Source organism: Clupea harengus, chromosome 16 (genome assembly GCF_900700415.2).
Source record: "Clupea harengus chromosome 16, Ch_v2.0.2, whole genome shotgun sequence".
NCBI lineage: Eukaryota > Metazoa > Chordata > Actinopteri > Clupeiformes > Clupeidae > Clupea > Clupea harengus.
This window is the reverse complement of record NC_045167.1, coordinates 25,078,959-25,100,777: the sequence shown is the minus strand read 5'-3', so window position 1 is coordinate 25,100,777 and position 21,819 is coordinate 25,078,959. Positions and strand designations below refer to the sequence as shown.

Sequence of the window (21,819 nt, the reverse complement as noted above, 5' to 3'; positions counted from 1 at the left end):
AACAGAACTACAATATTTTACTTTATACAAATGTTAAGGCATTTTTTTGGCAGTATATTCCCTAAGTAAGAGTGCTCAGTACAAAACCCAAATTGTAGTATGTTGTCAGTGGTAAAATAGTCAATGCTGTGAGGGTGTTGCACAAAAGTTGAAGTGATGGATTCAGAGGTTGATATTGATAGCTGTAGTTTGAATTTTGTTATTCATTGTTAAATAAATGAGAAAACATACATCTTCAATTGAGCACAAATTGTAGGTTTTGATGGAAATGTTTGGTTTTGATGGGTGTGTGATAAGTTTTGAGAAGGTGGTGTCATTCTGCAAACATCAAATAGTGTTTTGGTTATTTCATCTTCTGTTATGGGCTGTCTGTGAGCTGTTTTGAAAAAGTAAACAGTGATTGGAAAAATGTGCCAAAGCAATCAAGAAAAACTGCAATTTCATTAGAGCATCTTACACGTCCCCTACCAGGGGCCCCTCTACCTCTTCCACGGCCTTCTCCTTGTCCTCGTCCTAGTCCTTGCTGAGGTTGTTGGTGGCGGCCTCCTCGATTCATGCTTGGTATCAAAATCAATCTATTGACCTCTCTTATAGGTTGAGAACTACTTGATTAGTTGGGCACAGAGAGTTCACACAGGTGCTGACGATATTTAGAATATAGAGAGCAGTTTCAGTAGGCTGCTACTAAGTGTCTGCAATGTGTTGACATGGTTATTCAATTAGGTTTTGTGTCTTTCTCTGAGAAGTGTGTTAACTTTTGAAAAGTGTGTTAAAACTCAAAGAAATTTGTGTGAAAGCAATGAGAAATAGTTAACCCATTCGCCAGAGAAGACTCTTGCTGTGCAAAGAAGATGTGAGCATTAGATTAAGTTGACCCATGATTCGCTAAATGTGTGTAAGCAATCGAGAAAAACTGTAATTCATCTAGTGCCATAACCAATAGACATTGAGCCCAAGGTCTGAACCCTCCAGAGCACAAGGCCACAGTGGCAAGAAAAGAAAGACATGCAGAGAAACATGTACAAAATGTCTTCTTTTATATTTCAACAATTCAAACTGCTCCCATACAGCTGGTTGTTGAACTGAAACTAGCATAAACATAAATAACAGTATTTTTAGTGCTTTTGTTTTAATTTTGAGTCTCTTCAGTACAGCAGTAGTTAGTGTTGCAAGAGAGTTATCTGACATATACATATATGTGCAGACATTGAACAGTTTTATTTGTTGTTCTGATAAACTGTATATTTGTTTCATTATAAGGGAAGAAATGGGAGTATTGTGGTTTTTATCCATCTTAAAATAATAATAATTTAATTTAATAATATTTTTAGATGTATTTGGCCAAGAAAGAGTGAGTAATGGTGTGTTTAGAGAAGTAGAGAAGTGTGTGTTCTGCTGTTATAATCTTTATTACCCCCTCTTGTCCTGTGTATGACTAAAGATGTAGAGATATAGAGATGTGTGTATTCTGGTGTGATAATCAGTCATGTGGAGCCTGACTGGGGGAGGTTTTTGTACGGCGCTTTATCACTGTGTGAACACCCAGTTACCACTGACTTTATGAAGACTCTGACAGTAGTAAACTCCTGCATCCTCAGCCTGGACATTACTGATGGTCAGAGTGAAGTCACTGTGAGTTCCACTGCCACTGAATCTGGATGGAGTCCCAGACTGAAGTGTTTTGGCATGACGGATAATGAGTTTAAGAGCAGCTCCAGGTTTCTGTTGATACCAGTATAAATCAAGGTTTGATTTCCCTGCATCATACACATCACTGCTGGTTTTACAGTTTAGAGTGACTGATCCTCCCTGTTGAACAGCTTTCACTGCAGGAGTCTGAGTCACAGTGACCTGTCCATATGAGACTGCAGAGAAGACATGGAGAATAGTAAGATATATTTAACCTCCCACATATGTTCATGTATCTTTACTTTACACACAAGATCTGGGTTCAAATCAAATAAAACTTACTCTGAAAGCAGAGGACAAGTGTCCAGAGGAACATGAAGATAAAAGTCATTGTTGAGTTCTCCACTATGAGAATCAGCTCTTACCCATGAAGTGGTGAACTCACAGGGCTATAAATAATCCCCCCAAGACTAGAACTGTGACCACTCATGCAAACTGACACATCTACTGTATGTAAATGATCTTCCTGAGTGAAACAAACTGTTAGGGTTACAGTAATGATTAGTATGTACACACACATAGATGTAGATGTGATTGGGAGGAAAATATCTTTCTATGAAATTGGTAGATTGATTGATAGATTATTGAACAGGTGTTGCGCTCTGTAAAGCGCTTTGAGACAGTGTCTGTTATTAATGGTGTTATATATACATTAAATAAATAAAAGTGAATTGAAGTCTCTTGATATTTTGGCAAGGTGGTGCTTCTAATAATCTCATGTACAAATCAGATGACCCAGAGACCACTACTACTACTCCAGGTTCTCACCGGATCGTTATACAGATTACTCAGACTCATGCCAAGACCTCAGTATGGCAGAATAACTGGTGACATCACACACAGTAGTCCGAGTCCAGTGCTCAAGCGTGTCTCTTTCTGGGATCACCAGGATGAAGATCAGCAACACCGCAACACATATTTGAATCAGGATGTCTATCGGCAGGGAAACTACAGATAGCTGATGCAGTGGGGCATCCGTCAGCTTGTCTCCAGATAGCCTCAGATGGCAAGTTACAGAATCTGTCTCTCTATCCTAGTCCAACAGTGCCCTCTAGTGGTGGGGAAAACACACTGCACAAAAGTTCTGATGTACAGGTGCATCTCAATAAATTAGAATATCATCAAAAAGTTGATTTATTTCAGTAATTCGATTCAAAAAGTGAAACTCATATATTATATAGATTCATTACACACAGACTGATATATTTCAAGTGTTCATTTCTTGTCATTTTGATGATTATAACTGACAGCTAATGAAAACCCCAAATTCAGTATCTCAGAAAATTAGAATATTGTGAAAAAGTTCAATATTGAAGACTCATGGTGTCTCACTGTAATCAGCTAATTAACTCAAAACACCTTAAAAGGTGTCCTGAGCCTTTAAATGGTCTCTCAGTCTGGTTCAGTAGGCTACACAATCATGGAGAAGACTGCTGACTTGTCGGTTGTCCAGAAGACGATCATTGACACCATGCACAAGGAGGGTAAGACGCAAAAGGTCATTGCTAAAGAATTTGGCTGTTCACAGAGTGCTGTATCCAAGTAGAACGTTTGGAAAGTTGAATGGAAAGAAAAAATGTGGTAGAAAAAGGTGCACAAGCAACAGGGATAACTGCAGCCTTGAGAGGATTGTGAAACGAAGCCCATTCAAGAATTTGGGGGAGATTCACAAGGAGTGGACTGCAGCTGGAGTCAGTGCTTCAAGAGCCACCACGCACAGACGTGTCCAGGACATGGGCTTCAACTGTCGCATTCCTTGTGTCAAGCCACTCTTGAACCAGAGACAACATCAGAGGCATCTTACCTGGGATAAGGACCAAAAGGACTGGACTGTTGCTCAGTGGTCCAAAGTTCTCTTCTCAGATTAAAGTACATTTTGCATTTCCTTTGAAAATCAAGGTCCAAGAGTCTGGAGGAAGAGAGGAGAGGCACAGAATCCAATTTGCTTGAGGTCCAATGTAAAGTTTCCACAGTGATGGTTTGGGGTGCCATGTCATCTGCTGGTGTTGGTCCACTGTGTTTTCTCAGGTCCAAGGTCAGCGCAGCCATCTACCAAGACGTTTTAGAGCACTTGATGCTTCCCTCTGCTGACCAGCTTTATGGAGATGCGGATTTCATTTACCAGCAGGACTTGGCACCTGCACACACTGCCAAAGGTACCAGTACCTGGTTTAAGGACCATGGTATCCCTGTGCTTGATTGGCCAGCAAACTCGCCTGACCTAAAACCCATACAGAATCTATGGGGTATTGTGAAGAGGAAGATGCGAGACACCAGACCCAACAACGCAGAAGAGCTGAAGGCCGCTATCAGAGCAACCTGGGCTTCCATAACACCTCAGCAGTGCCACAGACTGATCGCCTCCATGCCACACCGCATTGCTGCAGTAATTCATGCAAAAGGAGCCCCGACCAAGTATTGAGTGCTGTACATGTTCATACTTTTCAGTAGTCCAACATTTCTGCGTTAAAAATCCTTTTTTTTATTGGTCTTAAGTAATATTCTAATTTTCTGAGATACTGAATTTTGAGTTTTCTTTAGCTTTCAGTTATAATCATCAAAATTAAAATAAATAAACACTTGAAATATATCAGTCTGTGTGTAATGAATCTATGTAATATATGAGTTTCACTTTTTGAATAGAATTACTGAAATAAATCAACTTTTTGATGATATTCTAATTTATTGAGATGCACCTATATATAATGTCACCTGCAACAAAGTCACTTTCACTGCATACATTAGGAGCATAGTTGAAGGGTCAGACATGCACATCCTGTTGGACACTGGTTCAAGCATTTTGTTTATAAGTAAGAATTTATGAATGTGACTCCCATCATTGAACAGAAGGCCTCTCAAAAGGAATGTAATCTCATCGAAGTGACTGGGCTGAGTTTGGACACACTAGGCCCTGTTAACATTACACTGTGACTGGGCTCACGGAGTTTGGACACACTAGGCCGTTAACATTACACTGTGACTGGGCTCACTGAGTTTGGACACACTAGGCCCTGTTAACATTACACTGTCACTGGGCTGAGTTTGGACTCACTAGGCCCTGTTAACATTACACTGTGACTGGGCTCAATGAGTTTGGACACACTAGGCCCTGTTAACATTACACTGTGACTGGGCTCACTGAGTTTGGACACACTTGGCCCTGTTAACATTACACTGTGAATGGGCTGAGTTTGGACACACTAGGCCCTGTTAACATTACACTGTGACTGGGCTCGCTGAGTTTGGACACACTAGGCCCTGTTAACATTACACTGTGACTGGGCTCACTGAGTTTGGACACACTAGGCCCTGTTAACATTACACTGTGACTGGGCTCACTGAGTTTGCTGCAGGAAGTGCTGGTTACTAGGAATGTCAGTCAGGCCATTCTACTTGGTTGGGACTTTCTTCAGCAGAACTATGCTGCTAGATTTAGGTGGAGGTTTGTGTCATCTTCACAATCAAGACTCACCACTGCTGTGCACTACAGACATGACACCCGACAGCTGTGCTGCATTGATCTCTGAGTGCACCACCACACCTCCCTTTTGGGAAGCGCACTGTACAGTCAAGATGATACCTTCTGCTGCTAATCTGTATGCACCACATGGAGACAGTGGTCTGCTTGAGCCTTACCAGATGGACTGGGATGGGACTGCAGTAGCCCACACACTCCCAAGAGCAGACAGTGGCCTCACTGTTGTGTGTGTGTTATGACTCCTACAAACACCCCCATTGGACTTCAGCCAGGTATGCAGTTAGGACCGTTCATTCCTGTATCAGACAATGAGATCTGCACAGATACACCCTCAGTTTGTCAGGTAACAGCCCCGTCAGTGACATCACAGTCTTCATCATTTGATGTGAGGTGTAACAGCCCTGTCAGTGACATCACAGTCTTCGTCATTTGATGTGAGGTGTAATAGCCCTGTCAGTGACATCACAGTCTTCACCATTTGATGTGAGTTGTTGCAGCCTTTCAGATTCCCAGTTTTCTGAGCTAAAATATCTGCTACTGTCCTACACTGATGTGTTCAGCAAATGACTTTGAACGAACCAATTCAGTCCAGCACAAAATCAACACAAATTCAGCACCACCAATCAGATAGCATGCCTACCACACCTCTCTCCATATGCAGTCTGTGATCCAGTCAGAGGTAGATGGCCCAGTCTGTGATCCAGTCACAGGTAGATGGCCCAGTCTATGATCCAGTCAGAGGTAGATTGCCCAGTCTGTGATCCAGTCAGAGGTAAATGGCCCAGTCTGTGATCCAGTCAGAGGTAGGTGGCATGCTGGCCCAGTCTGTGATCCAGTCAGAGGTAGGTGGACCAGTCTGTGGAGGAAGGAGGGAAGAAGGAGAGTGGAGAGGAGAGTGTTCTTGGGATGGCGCTGGAGAACAACTAAACTCAGTTTGAACTCGTTTGTCACCACCACCACCAACACCACCAACCCCTCCAGAGGATTCCAAGGGTTACACTGGCTTTGTGATGAGAGACTGATGGATTCAGGTTCAGGTTCAGATGACCGATTGGTCCCTTCATCTCTCTATGTACATTATAAACTCATGTGTGGGGTGCTGTAAAATGTGTGTGTGAAGTATGTAGTATGTGGGGTGCTGTAAAATGTGTGTGTGAAGTATGAAGTGTGTGGGGTGCTGTAAAATGTGTGTGTGAAGTATAAAGTTTGTGGGGTGCTGTAAAATGTGTGTGTGTGAAGTATGAAGTGTGTGGGGTGCTGTAAAATGTGTGTGTGAAGTATGTAGTGTGTGTAAGATATCTCAGTTGTCATTGTTGAGTTCTTCACAGTGAGAATCAGCTCTTACTCATGAAGTGCTGAATCAATAGGATGATAAATAATCCCCAAAACTAGAACTGTGACTCAATCAAAGTGACACATTGATGTAAATAATTCAGCTGAGTGAAACAGACGATGACTTTAACTGGACCTTTTTATTTAAGCTTCATGGCTGTCAGACTCGTTTTTCTCCACCAGCAGGGGATGCTACTAGCTTGAAGAGGGTATGGTGCTGTGTATTTGTTTGTGTGTGTCTGTCTGTCTGTCTGTCTGAGTGTCTGTTAACACATTTTTTTTTTTGTTTTTTTGGTGATGGTCTGGTGGTACCTTTATGTTTGAATGAAGCTAAGTATAGTTTAGAGCCTTGTCATGCAATGCCATGTCTCAGAATACCTGAGTTGTCCTGAGTGAAAGTAAAGCAGTGTAACTGAGCACAGCTGTCTCAGTGCAGTTTCTGGCTGTAGGTGTAACCCAGGAAACAGAGCTCTCTGTGGGGGAAACTTCTATTTGCATTGCCAGGCCTGAGTGGGTCTGCTAGTCCCAGAATAGAGCAGCGCTATCGCCAGATGTTCAAGTGTTCTCAAGGGATTTACATTACAAGAAATACATTAGCATGTTCATTATTCAGTTATGACAGTGGTTTTAGTTGCCAACATTTACACCTCTATGACACCAGACTTTCATAATACTCTGCAACTGTATATATAATATAAGGCAGTGCTATCGCCAGATGTTCAAGTGTTCTCAAGAGATTTACATTACGGGACATTACATACAGTCTCTTTGAGCTCAAGAGTGATTATAGAGATAGAGAGCTTGGAAGGAGTTTAACGCATCAATATTCCTTTTAAATGATCTTTCATGGTACAGAATGCAGGTTATTGGGTAAATACTTTCATCATTATTTAAATCTGTAAAAGTCTCAACACTCAACAGCCTCTTAACACTCATTTTTGCTTTTAGACCAAATTATCTCATCAAGGCATCATAATGAAACTCTTATCGTTTTTACTAGCTACATAATAAGCCCTCTATGGTTGTAATGACAAAGGGAAGTCAAACTACATCTATCATCGTTCAATTTGATAATGCTATTTTATTAAAAATGTAAAATAAGAACATTCTTGGAGGTGGAGTAATTTCCCATCTATGTTATCCAGTTGTGATGTTACAAATATATCATTTTAGGATTTATTTGACAGAAGGGTTGTCAGCAAGTATAAGAACTTTGTTAGTGACATTTTCTGTACTTTAAGGATATACATTTCAACATTATTAGTGCGTGGCTTTATCCTGCATTGGGTGCAACCGTGCAAATATACCTTTAACTTAAGACACAAAAAATACAAAAACAGTCTCTGATGATTTTCATCAAACTCCTTTATTAATAAATGGTCAAAACACATGAAAGGGTCAAAGTAACAAGCACTTCAGATTCCCAAATGCTGTAAAAGAAGTGGAAAGGGAGGGAAAGACAGTGACTCAGTGCTGCACACTAACAGAAATAAGAGGGTCCCTATCAGAGATGAAGAGTCTTTATCAAACACACTTTCAATCAGGCTAATGACAGACATTTGAAAGGGGACCCTAGGAGCAGTCTGATTTCTTCAGAATCTCAGTGACGGTCTGGGAGCCCTGCTTTGCCTCGCAGGTCACTGAGACCCCCTGGGTCCACTCCTGGAGAGGGAGGGTCAGGGTGTTGCTCCAGCTGTACAGGCCGTCCTTCTGTGGGCCCAAGCGACTGGTCTCCCCGCTCCTGCTGCTCCCCGCTACCTTCCAGCTCAGCGTCCAGTCGGACGGGAAGCCTCCGTTAGCCAGGCACATCAACGTGGCTGAACTCCCGCTGGTGTGCAGGGGGGGCAGGACTGTGAGTTTGGGACTGGTGTCACCTGAGAAATAAAGCGAAGAGGTACAGGAAGGAATAAACAAGGTCGTCAGTTGAAAAACGTCACCATCACTTTTAATGTGATATTACAGATGCAATATGATGCTTTATTACAGATACACTGGCTCTTGGTCAAAGGAACGTGTTCTATTTAGGTTAGACTATTCCCTTTTTAAACAGTCTGGAAGAACTAAGGATGTGCATGTTGATGCATTAGAATACTGGCAACACGATTCGAAAGATTAGCCTAAAAAGACTTTGCATAAGTATGTATCTACGCAAGTGCCATAACTATGTTGTGAATATAAAATAAAAGTACAGAAAGGAATAAACGAGGTCGTCTGCTGGAAAATATCACCACCACTTTTAATGTGATATTACAGCTGCAATATGATACTGGCTCTTGGTCAAGGAACATGTTCAATTGACAAATTACGTTTTTAAGCTACTGGCAAAACGATCTACTTGATTCGAAAGATTGGCCTAAAAATACATCGCATAGACAGGCATTTATCTGTGCAAATTCTATCACACTTTTAAAAAGACTTCGCAAAGACAGACAAATATTTGCGCAAAATGCCGTTACTACGTTGTGAATATTGTGGAGAAATGTCTCTGCCTTTAGTAACACATACACACTGACAGAATAATCCAAATGTTTGACCGTTTACTTACTTCCAACGTCAAGTCTACTGCCGCCTCCAAACGTGTACCACAGTGATACAAACACTATCTGTGGCCGTACAAAAACCTCTCCTCTGACGCGCACTAGTAAGATCCCTTTAATTTCTGATATCCCAGGCAAAATTGACTCAGCTAAGATATGCCACCAATCAAATTAGTCAAAACGGATAAACAATGCACAAAATATTTTTCTTTACTATTTCGTTTCATTACCAAACCAGACTCATGCGGGTTTCTGACCTATCTGCCTAATATAGCACGCAATTATGAAAAAAGAAAGAAATGGTAAAGTGATGGCAATTTTAGCAAAGCGTTAGGATTTACACCAAAATATTTCATATAGGACCAAAGATGATATTACTTACTTCCAACATCAAGTCTTGTGCCGCCACCGAAAGTCCACCACAGTGATACAGACTCATAGAAACGCTGTACAAAAACCTCTTCAAGGTACAGCGACTCTGACTGCCATTGCAATGCAGTCACTGTTACATTTAGGGCAACATACGTTTTAGCAGATCTCGAATTCTCTCATGGTTCATTTCAGGTCTGAAATTATGACTTCTTCCATCGTCCTAAGTACAAGAATGTATTTCAATGCTTTATATTTCATAAATGCCAACCAGCATCAATAGCCTAAGTTTGCCCAAACGACATACAGCCTCATGAATTGAAAACATTAAAAATAAAGCATTCTACACTATGGCAATTCTGGCTTCAGTGGTAGACAGGTTTGAATGCGTTATTCCCGACAGTGGAATCAGGTGCACAGATTGAACAGTAAACTGGCTCCAGGTTTAGATCACAGGTCTAGTCCAGGGGTGCTTATTGTATGATTACACTAGTGCAATAAGGGAAGAGTATGGTTCACCTCTACATGAAGTAATGTGTTGATACTGTAACCTTGTGTTTTATGGCTTTGGGTTAATGAAGATGAAAAAGAATGAATGTAGAACTTATTGTGTGTTTTATATGTTGTTTTCATGCACCAATAGCAGTGCCCTAGTCTGCTGGGTCATGAGAGATTGGTTTTGGGGGGGGATGTGGCCTTAAGGTATTGGCTTGTGGCAAATGCATAGCATTGGTGTTCAGGTATGAAACCAGTCATTATAGAAAGTTCACTCCTTTCATCTCTCTCTGGGCTTCTTGCTTTTCCAGTCTCTTCGCTATCTGTCTATCTGTCTCTCTGTCATGCCATCTCTTCCACTCAGGTTTGGTTTTATGGTATTTTCATCTCATGCAATCAGGTTCATTTGGTCATCCAAGTATGTTTGATCTTATTGGCATCCAATCTAATTATTCAATTGTTAGTATTTAAAGTTGGACTGATTGTATTTGACCTCATTCAGACTGACTGATTCTTTTAATATTTCAGTTTACCGTTTATTGTACTGAAAAACTGTTCTTGCATTCTCCATTCATATAGTTCCTTGTGTTTCATGCCATTGCAAAAACTAACATCTAAACAATTGGTGCATTTAGTGTTTGGTCATACTGTGTGTCATTTAATTGTTGAATGCAGTCAGATTAATTGTATTGTCTGCCATCTTCACCACTCTAATGCATTCTAGTGTCCCATAAAGGTCTGACATGTAAACCTTCCAGTCTGTGGTGTCTGTTGTTGATGACATGTTGGCTTTCCTTACACAGTCTGACCGGGGAAGACTTCTGTAGATTTGGCAACTAGATTTCAGAGAAAGATTGCATTTGCACAACCACCTTCTGGAATCTGACAGAATTATAGTTTTTTTTTCAGCACCGTTTTAAATCTGACAGGAATTCAGATTTCAACCAGAATTATCTAACATCTATCCGGAATATGCATTTCCACAGCACCATCTCAATTCTGACAGGAATGTAGATTTCCACAGCACCATCTTAATTCTGACAGGAATGTAGATTTCCACAGCACCATCTTAAATCTGACAGGAATGTAGATTTCCACAGCACCATCTTAAATCTGACAGGAATGTAGATTTCCACAGCAACACCATCTTAAATCTGACAGGAATGTAGATTTCCACAGCACCATCTTAATTCTGGCTTGGGCCATCTCCTGCATCCTCACCATGAATGGTAGAGATGGTTGCAGTGGCAACTCGAACAACACATACACACTGTCTCACACCATAGACCTACTATCCACAGTCCCATGCATTAAGATGCAGTCAAGCTATCTGTTCCCACAGAACCCAAGCCACTGGAATTGTCAAAACTTAACGATCTGTCATCTGTCATCTGTCATAACTACAAACTGCTATAAGCAAGGATGTGAATAATGACTTCCAGACCACTTGTGTAGTTACTGTGTATCACACCCTTCAGAACCTGCATTGAGCTCCAGCAGCAGAGTGCAGTCATGTGGAGCCTGACTGGGGGAGGTTTTTGTACGGCGCTTTATCACTGTGTGAACTCATATTTACTGCTGATATAGTGTTCACTCTGACAGTAGTAAACTCCTGCATCCTCAGCCTGGACATTACTGATGGTCAGAGTGAAGTCACTGTGAGTTCCACTGCCACTGAATCTGGATGGAGTCCCAGACTGAAGTGTTGTGGCCCCGTAGATCAGGAGTTTAGGAGCTGCTCCAGGTTTCTGTTGGTACCAGGCTAATAGATGATTTGATGAATACACATGCACATCACTGCTGGTTTTACAGTTGAGAGTGACTGATCCTCCCTGTTGAACAGCTTTCACTGCAGGAGTCTGAGTCACAGTGACCTGTCCATATGAGACTGCAGAGAAGACATGGAGAATAGTAAGATATATTTAACCTCCCACATATGTTCATGTATCTTTACTTTACACACAAGATCTGGGTTCAAATAAATAAAACTTACTCTGAAAGCAGAGGACAAGTGTCCAGAGGAACATGAAGATGAAAGTCATTGTTGAGTTCTCCACTATGAGAATCAGCTCTTACCCATGAAGTGGTGAACTCACAGGGCTATAAATAATCCCCCCAAGACTAGAACTGTGACCACTCATGCAAACTGACACATGTAGCCTATGTAAATGATCTTCCTGAGTGAAACAGACCGTCAGGGTTACAGTAATGATTAGTATGTACACACACATAGATGTAGATGTATAGATAGATTATTATAGATATATTGATAGATTATTGAACAGGTGTTGGGCTCTGTAAAGCACTTTGAGACAGTGTCTGTTGTTAATGGTGTTATATATACATTAAATAAATAAAAGTGAATTGAAGACTCTTGATATTTTGGCAAGGTGGTGTTCTAATAATCTCATGTACAAATCAGATGAACCAGAGACCACTACTACTACTGCAGGTTCTCACCGGATCGTTATACAGATTACTCAGACTCATACCAAGACCTCAGTATGGCAGACTAACTGGTGACATCACACACAGTAGTCCGAGTCCAGTGCTCAAGCGTGTCTCTTTCTGAGATCACTAGGATAATGATCAGCAACACCGCAACACATATGTGAATCAGGATGTCTATCGGCAGGGAAACTACAGATAGCTGATGCAGTGGGGCATCCGTCATCTTGTCTCCAGATAGCCCCAGATGGCAAGTTACAGAATCTGTCTCTCTCTCCTTGTCCAACAGTGCCCTCTAGTGGTGGGGAAAACACACTGCACAAACATTCTGATGCGTATAATGCCAACTGCAACAAAGGCTCTTTCCCTGCCTACATTAAGAGCATAGTTGAAGGGTCAGACATGCACATCCTTTTGGACACTGGTTCAAGCATTTCATTTATCAGTAAGAATTTATGAATGTCACTCCCATCATTGAACAGAGGGCCTCTCAAAAATAATTTTATCTCACCGAAGTGACTGGGCTGAGTTTGGACTCACTAGCCCCTGTTAACATTACACTGTGACTGGGCTCACTGAGTTTGCTGCAGGAAGTGCTGGTTACTAGGAATGTCAGTCAGGCCATTCTACTTGGTTGGGACTTTCTTCAGCAGAACTCTGCTGCTAGATTTAGGTCGAGGTTTGTGTCTTCTTCCCAATCAAGACTCACCACTGCTGTGCACTACAGACATGACACCCGACAGCTGTGCTGCATTGATCTCTGAGTGCACCACCACACCTCCCTTTTGGGAAGCGCACTGTACAGTCAAGCTGATACCTTCTGCTGCTAATCTGTATGCACCACATGGAGACAGTGGTCTGCTTGAGCCTTACCAGATGGACTGGGATGGGACTGCAGTAGCCCACACACACACACTCCCAAGAGCAGACAGTGGCCTCACTGTTGTGTGTGTTATGACTCCTACAAACACCCCCATTGGACTTCAGCCAGGTATGCAGTTAGGACAGTTCATTCCTGTATCAGACAATGAGATCTGCACAGATACACCCTCAGTTTGTCAGGTAACAGCCCCGTTAGTGTCATCACAGTCTTCATCATTTGATGTGAGGTGTAACAGCCCCGTCGTCAGTGTCATCACAGTCTTCACCATTTGATGTGAGGTGTAACAGCCCTGTCAGTGACATCACAGTCTTCATCATTTGATGTGAGGTGTAACAGCCCCGTCAGTGACATCACAGTCTTCATCATTTGATGTGAGGTGTAACAGCCCCGTCGTCAGTGTCATCACAGTCTTCACCATTTGATGTGAGGTGTAACAGCCCCGTCAGTGTCATCACAGTCTTCATCATTTGATGTGAGGTGTAACAGCCCCGTCAGTGACATCACAGTCTTCATCATTTGATGTGAGGTGTAACAGCCCTGTCAGTGACATCACAGTCTTCATCATTTGATGTGAGGTGTAACAGCCCTGTCAGTGACATCACAGTCTTCATCATTTGATGTGAGGTGTAACAGCCCCGTCAGTGACATCACAGTCTTCATCATTTGATGTGAGGTGTAACAGCCTTTCAGATTCCCAGTTTTCTGAGCTAAAATCTCTGCTACTGTCCTACACTGATGTGTTCAGCAAGAGTCCAAATGACAAACCAGTGGATGAACCAGTTCAGTCCAGCACAAAATCAACACAAATTCAGCACCACCAATCAGATAGCATGCCTACCGCACCTCTCCCCATATGCAGGGAGATGGCCCAGTCTGTGATCCAGTCAGAGGTAGATGGCCCAGTCTGTGATCCAGTCAGAGGTAGGTGGCCCAGTCTGTGATCCAGTCAGAGGTAGATGGCCCAGTCTGTGATCCAGTCAGAGGTAGGTGGCCCAGTCTGTGATCCAGTCAGAGGTAGATGGCCAAGTCTGTGATCCAATCAGAGGTAGATGGCCCAGTCTGTGATCCAGTCAGAGGTAGATGGCCCAGTCTGTGATCCAGTCAGAGGTAGATGGCCCAGTCTGTGATCCAGTCAGAGGTAGATGGCCCAGTCTGTGATCCAGTCAGAGGTAGATGGCCCAGTCTGTGATCCAGTCAGAGGTAGATGGCATGCTAACCCAGTCTGTGGAGAAAGGAGCGAAGAAGGAGAGTGGAGAGGAGAGTGTTCTTGGGATGGCGCTGGATAACAACTAAACTATCTCAGTTTGAACTCGTTTGTCTACGTGAACTCTTTTGCCAACACCACCAACCCCTCCAGAGGATTCCAAGGGTTACACTGGCTTTGTGATGAGAGACTCTGATGGACTCAGCTCTGACACTCACGTTTGATTTTAGACAAAATTATCTTATCAAGGCATCATAATGGACCTGTTATTGTTTTTACTGGCTACATAACAAGCCCTCAAAAAATATGAATATTCTTGGAGGCGGAGTAATTTCCCATCTAAGTTATACAGTTGTGATGTTACAAGCATATCATTTTAGGAGTTATTTGACAGAAGGGTTGTCAGCAAGTATTAGTGACATTTTCTGTACTTTAAGGATATACACAAAAAATACAAAAGTAAGTCTCTGATAATTTTCATCAAACTCCTTTATTAATAAATGGTCAAAACACATGAAAGGGTCAAAGTAACAAGCACTTCAGATTCCCAAATGCTGTAAAAGAGGTGGAAAGGGAGGGAAAGACAGTGACTCAGTGCTGCACACTAACAGAAATAAGAGAGTCCCTATCAGAGATGAAGAGTCTTTATCAAACACACTTTCAATCAGGCTAATGACAGACATTTGAAAGGGGACCCTAGGAGCAGTCTGATTTCTTCAGAATCTCAGTGACAGTCTGGGAGCCCTGCTTTGCCTCGCAGGTCACTGAGACCCCCTGGGTCCACTCCTGGAGAGGGAGGGTCAGGGTGTTGCTCCAGCTGTACAGGCCGTCCTTCTGTGGGCCCCAGCGACTGGTCTCCCCGCTCCTGCTGCTCCCTGCTACCTTCCAGCTCAGCGTCCAGTCGGACGGGTAGCCTCCGTTAGCCAGGCACATCAACGTGGCTGAACTCCCGCTGGTGTGCAGGGGGGGCAGGACTGTGAGTTTGGGACTGGTGTCACCTGAGAAGAGGTACAGAAAGGAATGAACAAGGTCGTCAGTTGAAAAACGTCACCATCACTTTTATTAATGTGATATTACAGATGCAATGTGATGGTACATTACAGATACACTGGCTCTTGGTCAAACGAACATGTTCTATTCAGGTTAGACTATTCCCTTTTTAAACAGTCTGGAAGAACTAAGGATGTGCATGTTGATGCATTAGAATACTGGCAACACGACTCGAAAGATTAGCCTAAAAAGACTTTGCATAAGTATGTATCTACGCAAGTGCCATAGCTATGTTGGGAATATAAAATAAAGCGAAGAGGTACAGAAAGGAATAAACACCGAAAAATATCACCGCCACTTTTAATGTGATATTACAGCTGCAATATGGTACTGGCTCTTGGTCAAAGGAACATGTTCAATTCACGAATTACGCTTAAAAAACAGTCTGGAAGAACTAAGGATGTGCATGGTGATGCATTAAGCAATTGGCAACACGATCTTCTTGATTCGAAAGATTGGCTTAAAAATACATCGCATAGACAGACATTTATCTGTGTAAATTCCATAACTGTCACACTTTTAAAAAGTATTCGCACAGACAGACATATATCTGCGCAAAAGCCTTAACTGTGTTAGTTAATATTGTGGAGAAATGTCTCAGTGCAACATGACACATGACACATTTCAGAGTTTTAGCTCGGTGTCGGTCAAACTGATTACCCACTTTCTGACGCGCAGCACCTACCACCAGAGTAACACGAAGTTATAAACCCTGTAGGGCAGTAAATATCTTCCCATCACCAGTTTCCCAAATACACACGCACATGTGTATTCTGAGTCAGTATACACAGTTCCAAGTAAAAAATACAGTTATGGTCAAAGCACAGAGACTACATTCAATCGAAAATGGCAAATTGCCTTCATACCTTTAACGTCAATAGCTACCACCAGCAGTAACAAGAAGTTACAAACCTGTTTGACCTGTTCCTTCCTTTCTATTTTCTAAGAACTCATGCAAGGGATGCAGAGTAAAACATTGTGATACAAAATTTTCACTATTTGAAGGAAAAAAGTAAGTGTACAACTACACAGTTACGATCAGAGCACAAGTTCTGCACTGTTCCAAAAAAGTTTAAACATAGAGATATCGGTAGCCGTCATAGACTGCTCTGCTCATAGCGCAACGTATTAGGCCTTTAGTAACACACACACATACTGACAGAATAATCCAAATGTATGACCGTTTACTTACTTCCAACGTCAAGTCTACTGCCGCCTCCAAACGTGTACCACAGTGATACAAACGCTATCTGTGGCCGTACAAAAACCCCTCCTCTGACACGCACTAGTAAGATACCTTTTATTTTTGATATCCCAGGTAAAATTGACTCAGCTAAGATATGCCATCAATTATATTAGTCATAATTAATAAAATATGCACAAAATTACATCAGTAGCCTATTTCGTTTCATTACCAAACCAGTCTAGCAAGTGTATGACTTATCTGCCTAATAAAGCGCACCATTGGAAAATATATTAATTTCAAAACCAAATGATACAATGAAGGTAATTCAACCAAAACGTTCATATGTAGACCAATATTTTATATAGGACCACAGATGAAATTACTTACTTCCAACATCGAGTCTTGTGCCGCCACCGAAAGTCCACCACAGTGATACAGGCTCATAGAGACGCTGTACAAAAACCTCTTCACGGTACAGCGACTCTGACTGACATTGCAATGCAGTTACTGTTACATTTAGCAGATCACGAATTATGTCATGGTTAATTTCAGGTCTAAATTCTCCCTTCAGTGGTGGACAGGTTTGAATGCGTTATTCCCGACAGTGGAGTGAGGTGCACAGATTGAAAAGTAAACTGGCTCCAGGTTTAGCTCTCAGGTCTAGTCCAGGGGTGCTTATTGTATGATTACAGCAGTGCAATAAGGGAATAGTATAGTTCACCTCTACCGAAAGTAATGTGTTGATACCATGTGATAATGATTTTAGCAGAACAATAAAGCCATTTGTATTATTTCTGTCATACTCAAACTGCTCCGTTTCATTGATCCTGGAAGTTGCTCTCAGTTCAGTTGTGGGTCTGAGGATTGTTTAGTCTTCCTGTCATTAAGTAGGACCACACTGGTCAATCAGTTATTGCTGTTAGCCCAGATAAATCTAACAAAACATAATTTAGGTTTAGACTGTTGGCCTACTGAAGAATCTTCTTTATTTCTTTTCATGAGCAGAGGGAATGGGGATGAGAAAGTGCCAGTTAGAAACTGGGGAGGTTGGACATATTTGCATAACCAAAGTGTGAACCTTTTGCTCTTGAGAGCTTTATATCTCAGAAAGAGGAGAACTGGAACACTGAACACCTGTCTGTTTTAGAAGAACAATCTGACAAGAATGACTTTTCTCATTAAATTCCTCTGGGCACTCCTGTTCTGTATTCCAGGTAAATTATTTTACAAACTGAAATTGATTATTTGAAATAATTATACAATTTGTTTTACAAACCGATATACTATAAAATGTTTGCAATGTTTCAGAATGCAGGGGCCAGATCAGTGTGACTCAGACTCCAGCAGTGAAAGCTGTTCTTGTGGGACAAACCATCAAACTGGACTGCAGAAACAGCATGAACCTCGACGGATACTGTCCCAACTGTGTCTCCTGGTATCTTCAGAAAACTGGAGAAGCTCCCAAACTTTTAATATATGCCATAAACTCACGTTTTGGTTCAACTTCAAGTCGATTTGTTGGTGAAGGATCCAATTATGGGAGTGACTTTAGTCTGACCATCAGTAATGTCCAGGCTGAGGATGCAGGAGTTTACTACTGTCAGAGTGCACACTGGATAAGCAGTCAATATGTGTTCACACAGTGATAAAGTGCCGTACAAAAACCTCCCTCAGTCAGGCTCCACATGACTGCACTGCTGCTTCTGCAGGAGGTGCTGAAGCATCACAGGAGCAGAAGGTTACACGGCACAACTCTACATGTTTGAAGGAAACATGTTTCTTCACATTTATAATGGAAACAAACAGGATGACATATCCGCTGTTAAATACTGGCGTAAGATTTTAATTACCCTATAATTGAAAGAGAATATTGTAAAGTAAAAGGTGGAAAAGCAAATACAGCATAAAGGAGATTATGTCAGGGTCATGTCCAATCCAGTTCTGCTCATCATCTGGGGTCCCCTTGTTCTCATCCATCTCCCCTGGTGCACTCATCCTACTACACACTGTTCAGTCCTCTACCTGACTGTTACACAACACACTTTACCAGAGGACACTGGGCCTGTCTCCTTCTCCATCTTCCTGCTATGGTCATTATGGAGATTCTGTCTCCTTATCTGGAAGACAGGTTTGAGATATTCCCCAGGATAGGTGCACTGGTATAACTCCAGTATTTCTCTCAGTTTGGAGAACACGTGTAATGTTGTACCCAGATCAAAAACAGTTAAAGAGTAACTGGAGCTTTAGTGTATATTCAGTGTTAATGCTTGCACAGTGAAATGTTCAGGTTGGGTGTCCCTGTGTGATGGCTGTCTCTTTGACCTCCTGGCCAAACACCAGAGATCTATGTCCACCTTCTGGATTGAATCATCATCAGAGTGAATGTTGCCTTGCAGCTGCACATGACTGCATTGCTGCAGCTGGGAAGATCTCCAGAGTCCTGTAACAGTGTAACCGTGGCATGGCAGTCATGGCTTAAATGAACTGATCCAATACGTTTTCTCAGGTAATCAGTCATCTCAAACTCAAACACCTCAACACTCAGTGCCTGACCAGTAGGGACACTGTTGGCCTCTTTCGGGCCAGCCCAAGGCTTTTCCTCTGGCATAAACTCCAGTGATTAGCCCCGGTATTCTGCTTCTGTTACTCCAGGGCCGAACTGAGGCCTTCTGGGCCATGACCCCAGTCCAGCGTCAGAGATGAAAACACAGAAAGTCTGAAGGTTTTCCGCAAACAAGGAGGTTTTACCCCATGCGATGGGCAGGGGCTCTCATGTGAATGACCATATGTCGTCACCGCGACCTTAATGTTTTCCCTTGGTTCAGACCCCTCTGAGACACACAACACCAGACATGAATAAAGTTTAACAGTTTTATTGTAGAGGGCCGGCAGCCACACACACACTTAGAAGCACACAGTCCCTGGGCAAAATATAGTACATAGTTTAGGCCCAGCCCATCCTATGTAACCCACCCCAATCACACAGGATAAAGAGGCTAACTAATAGCCAGTCAGGCACCACAAAGGGGGGAGGAGGAGTACAACTTAATTGCAGAGAGGCCACTTAGAAATAAGACATGCAATACATTAGAAACAAAACTCCCCACAGCAAAGCCCCCAATATCATTCCCAGCTAGGCAAAACACTGGTGTTACAATTCACACGTGAAATATACATAAGCAATGTCCGTGCACAGATGGCTCACACACACCCACAGCAAGCTACACCACTGTTACAGTTCGCTCCCACGCTACACTAAACAGCCCCTCGTCACGTTAGGCTGCACTTACCTCCCCAGCAAGTGGAAACCAATAAGAGGGGCTCACCCAGTTCATGCCTGCCCCGCTAAGCGGGTGCGCTGCCGGTGATGAAGGAAAACACTTTTGGTCGGCGGCATCCCCCACGCCGACCAAAACACAGCAAAACACCCAAACCCCACGAGCTCAATAAGTCCAGGAGCAAGCGAAACAGCGGTTCATCGTTGCAGGATGAAGGAGGGAAGATCACGCCACCGTCGCACTTCCACACACCCTGGCTGGTGACAGTCTGCGTCTCTCTCTCGCACTCTTCCTCCCGATGCCGCTTCTGCTTCTCCTCTGACGGTAGCTCTGGACAGAAAGCACACTTACAAACCGGCAGGCTAGAAGCTGACCCATTCACACAGAGTATCCACTCGAATCAGTACAAGCACTTCCCTTTAGCTGGCATGCTAACATGCTTTTCTCCCCTCACGCCGGCTGGCTGGCGATTGTTGTTGTCCGGCGTGTCGCTGCTGGATCGCGTCATCACTCCAGCGTCACCTGGGAAATCTCTCCCGTTCCTTTCAGTTACCCTGTATAAAAGGGATTCCTCCGTCCAGTGTCCAATCATATAATCAATACTCCGTGGCCATTAGTCCATTAGTCCACAATTATTGCCACAACGTTCTCCCCCTGCATACTGGTTACAGCACAACACACAATTATACAACCACATGATTACACACATCAATAAACAATGATAATTTTCCCAGACTGAAATGTGACACATACCTCACCCACATGATCTGTGCTGCTCACAGTTCTGTTGTTAGATGGTTCTGTTAGTCTCCTCTTACGACTCTGAATAGACTGCACTGCATTACATAGATTCCCTTCAAGTGGACCTCAGTAGGACCAGATAGTGAGTGCATGCGATGGGCTGGGGTTCTCATGTGAATGACGGAGGTGTATCCACAGGCAGGATGCTATTATTCAGTTAGCACTTCATAGTACGTCATTTTCTGACACATAATATTCTAAAATGCATGTTGAACTCTCCTCTCCTCTCCTCTCCTCTCCTCTCCTCTCCTCTCCTATCCTCTCTGTTCCTTTTCCCTCTGTTGTTTTCTCCTCTACGTCTGCAGCAGTAGTGAAGTCATCAGTTACCTGACTGATTATTATTACTGTTAATGTTTTCAGTCCAGTAATCAACCCCCCCTCACCCCCTCCCTCACGTCTGTTCTCTGCTCTCCACCTGCAGTGAGCTCCAGCAGCAGAGTGCAGTCATGTGGAGCCTGACTGAGGGAGGTTTTTGTACGGCGCTTTATCACTGTGTGAACACATTACTACTGCTTATATAGTGGTAACTCTGACAGTAGTAAACTCCTGCATCCTCAGCCTGGACATTACTGATGGTCAGAGTGAAGTCACTGCCAGTTCCACTGCCACTGAATCTGGATGGAGTCCCAGACTGAAGTGTTGTGGCATAATAGATCAGGAGTTTAGGAGCTGCTCCAGGTTTCTGTTGGTACCAGCTGAGGCATTGATTACTTGAACAATAAGGGGACACATTCTGGCTGGTTTTACAGGTCATGGATACAGTTTGTCCTGGAAGGATAGCTTTCACTGTCGGAGTCTGAGTCACACTGACTTGTCCTTTACATTCTGAAACACAAATGGAATAATGTCAACAACCAACTATGTAACCAGTTAATAATCCAATAAGTTAATTCACATAATCCATGTTGTCTCTGTGTCTCCAAACAGCTGTAAATCAGGTGATGACAGTAACTTACCTTGGCAGTAAAGAGAGAGGGTCCAGATGAGGATGAGAGCTAAAGGCATCTTGTTGTACATTCAGATCAGACAGCCTGAACTCACACATGTGCACTACTGAGGCTGCAGTATA

At 42.8% G+C, this 21,819-nt stretch overlaps 2 gene segments (V, D, J or C); both read right to left on the bottom strand.

The window, feature by feature from the left end:
- Nucleotides 1-7,846: 7,846 nt before the first annotated feature.
- Nucleotides 7,847-12,028, bottom strand: LOC105912792. The segment is given in 4 exon segments: nucleotides 7,847-8,373; nucleotides 9,419-9,452; nucleotides 11,463-11,788; nucleotides 11,894-12,028. Coding segments are annotated over 4 exon segments (711 nt in total).
- Nucleotides 12,029-14,910: 2,882 nt separating this feature from the next.
- Nucleotides 14,911-21,806, bottom strand: LOC116224112. The segment is given in 4 exon segments: nucleotides 14,911-15,433; nucleotides 17,059-17,093; nucleotides 21,248-21,575; nucleotides 21,707-21,806. Coding segments are annotated over 4 exon segments (726 nt in total).
- Between the last annotated feature and the right edge of the window lie 13 nt (nucleotides 21,807-21,819).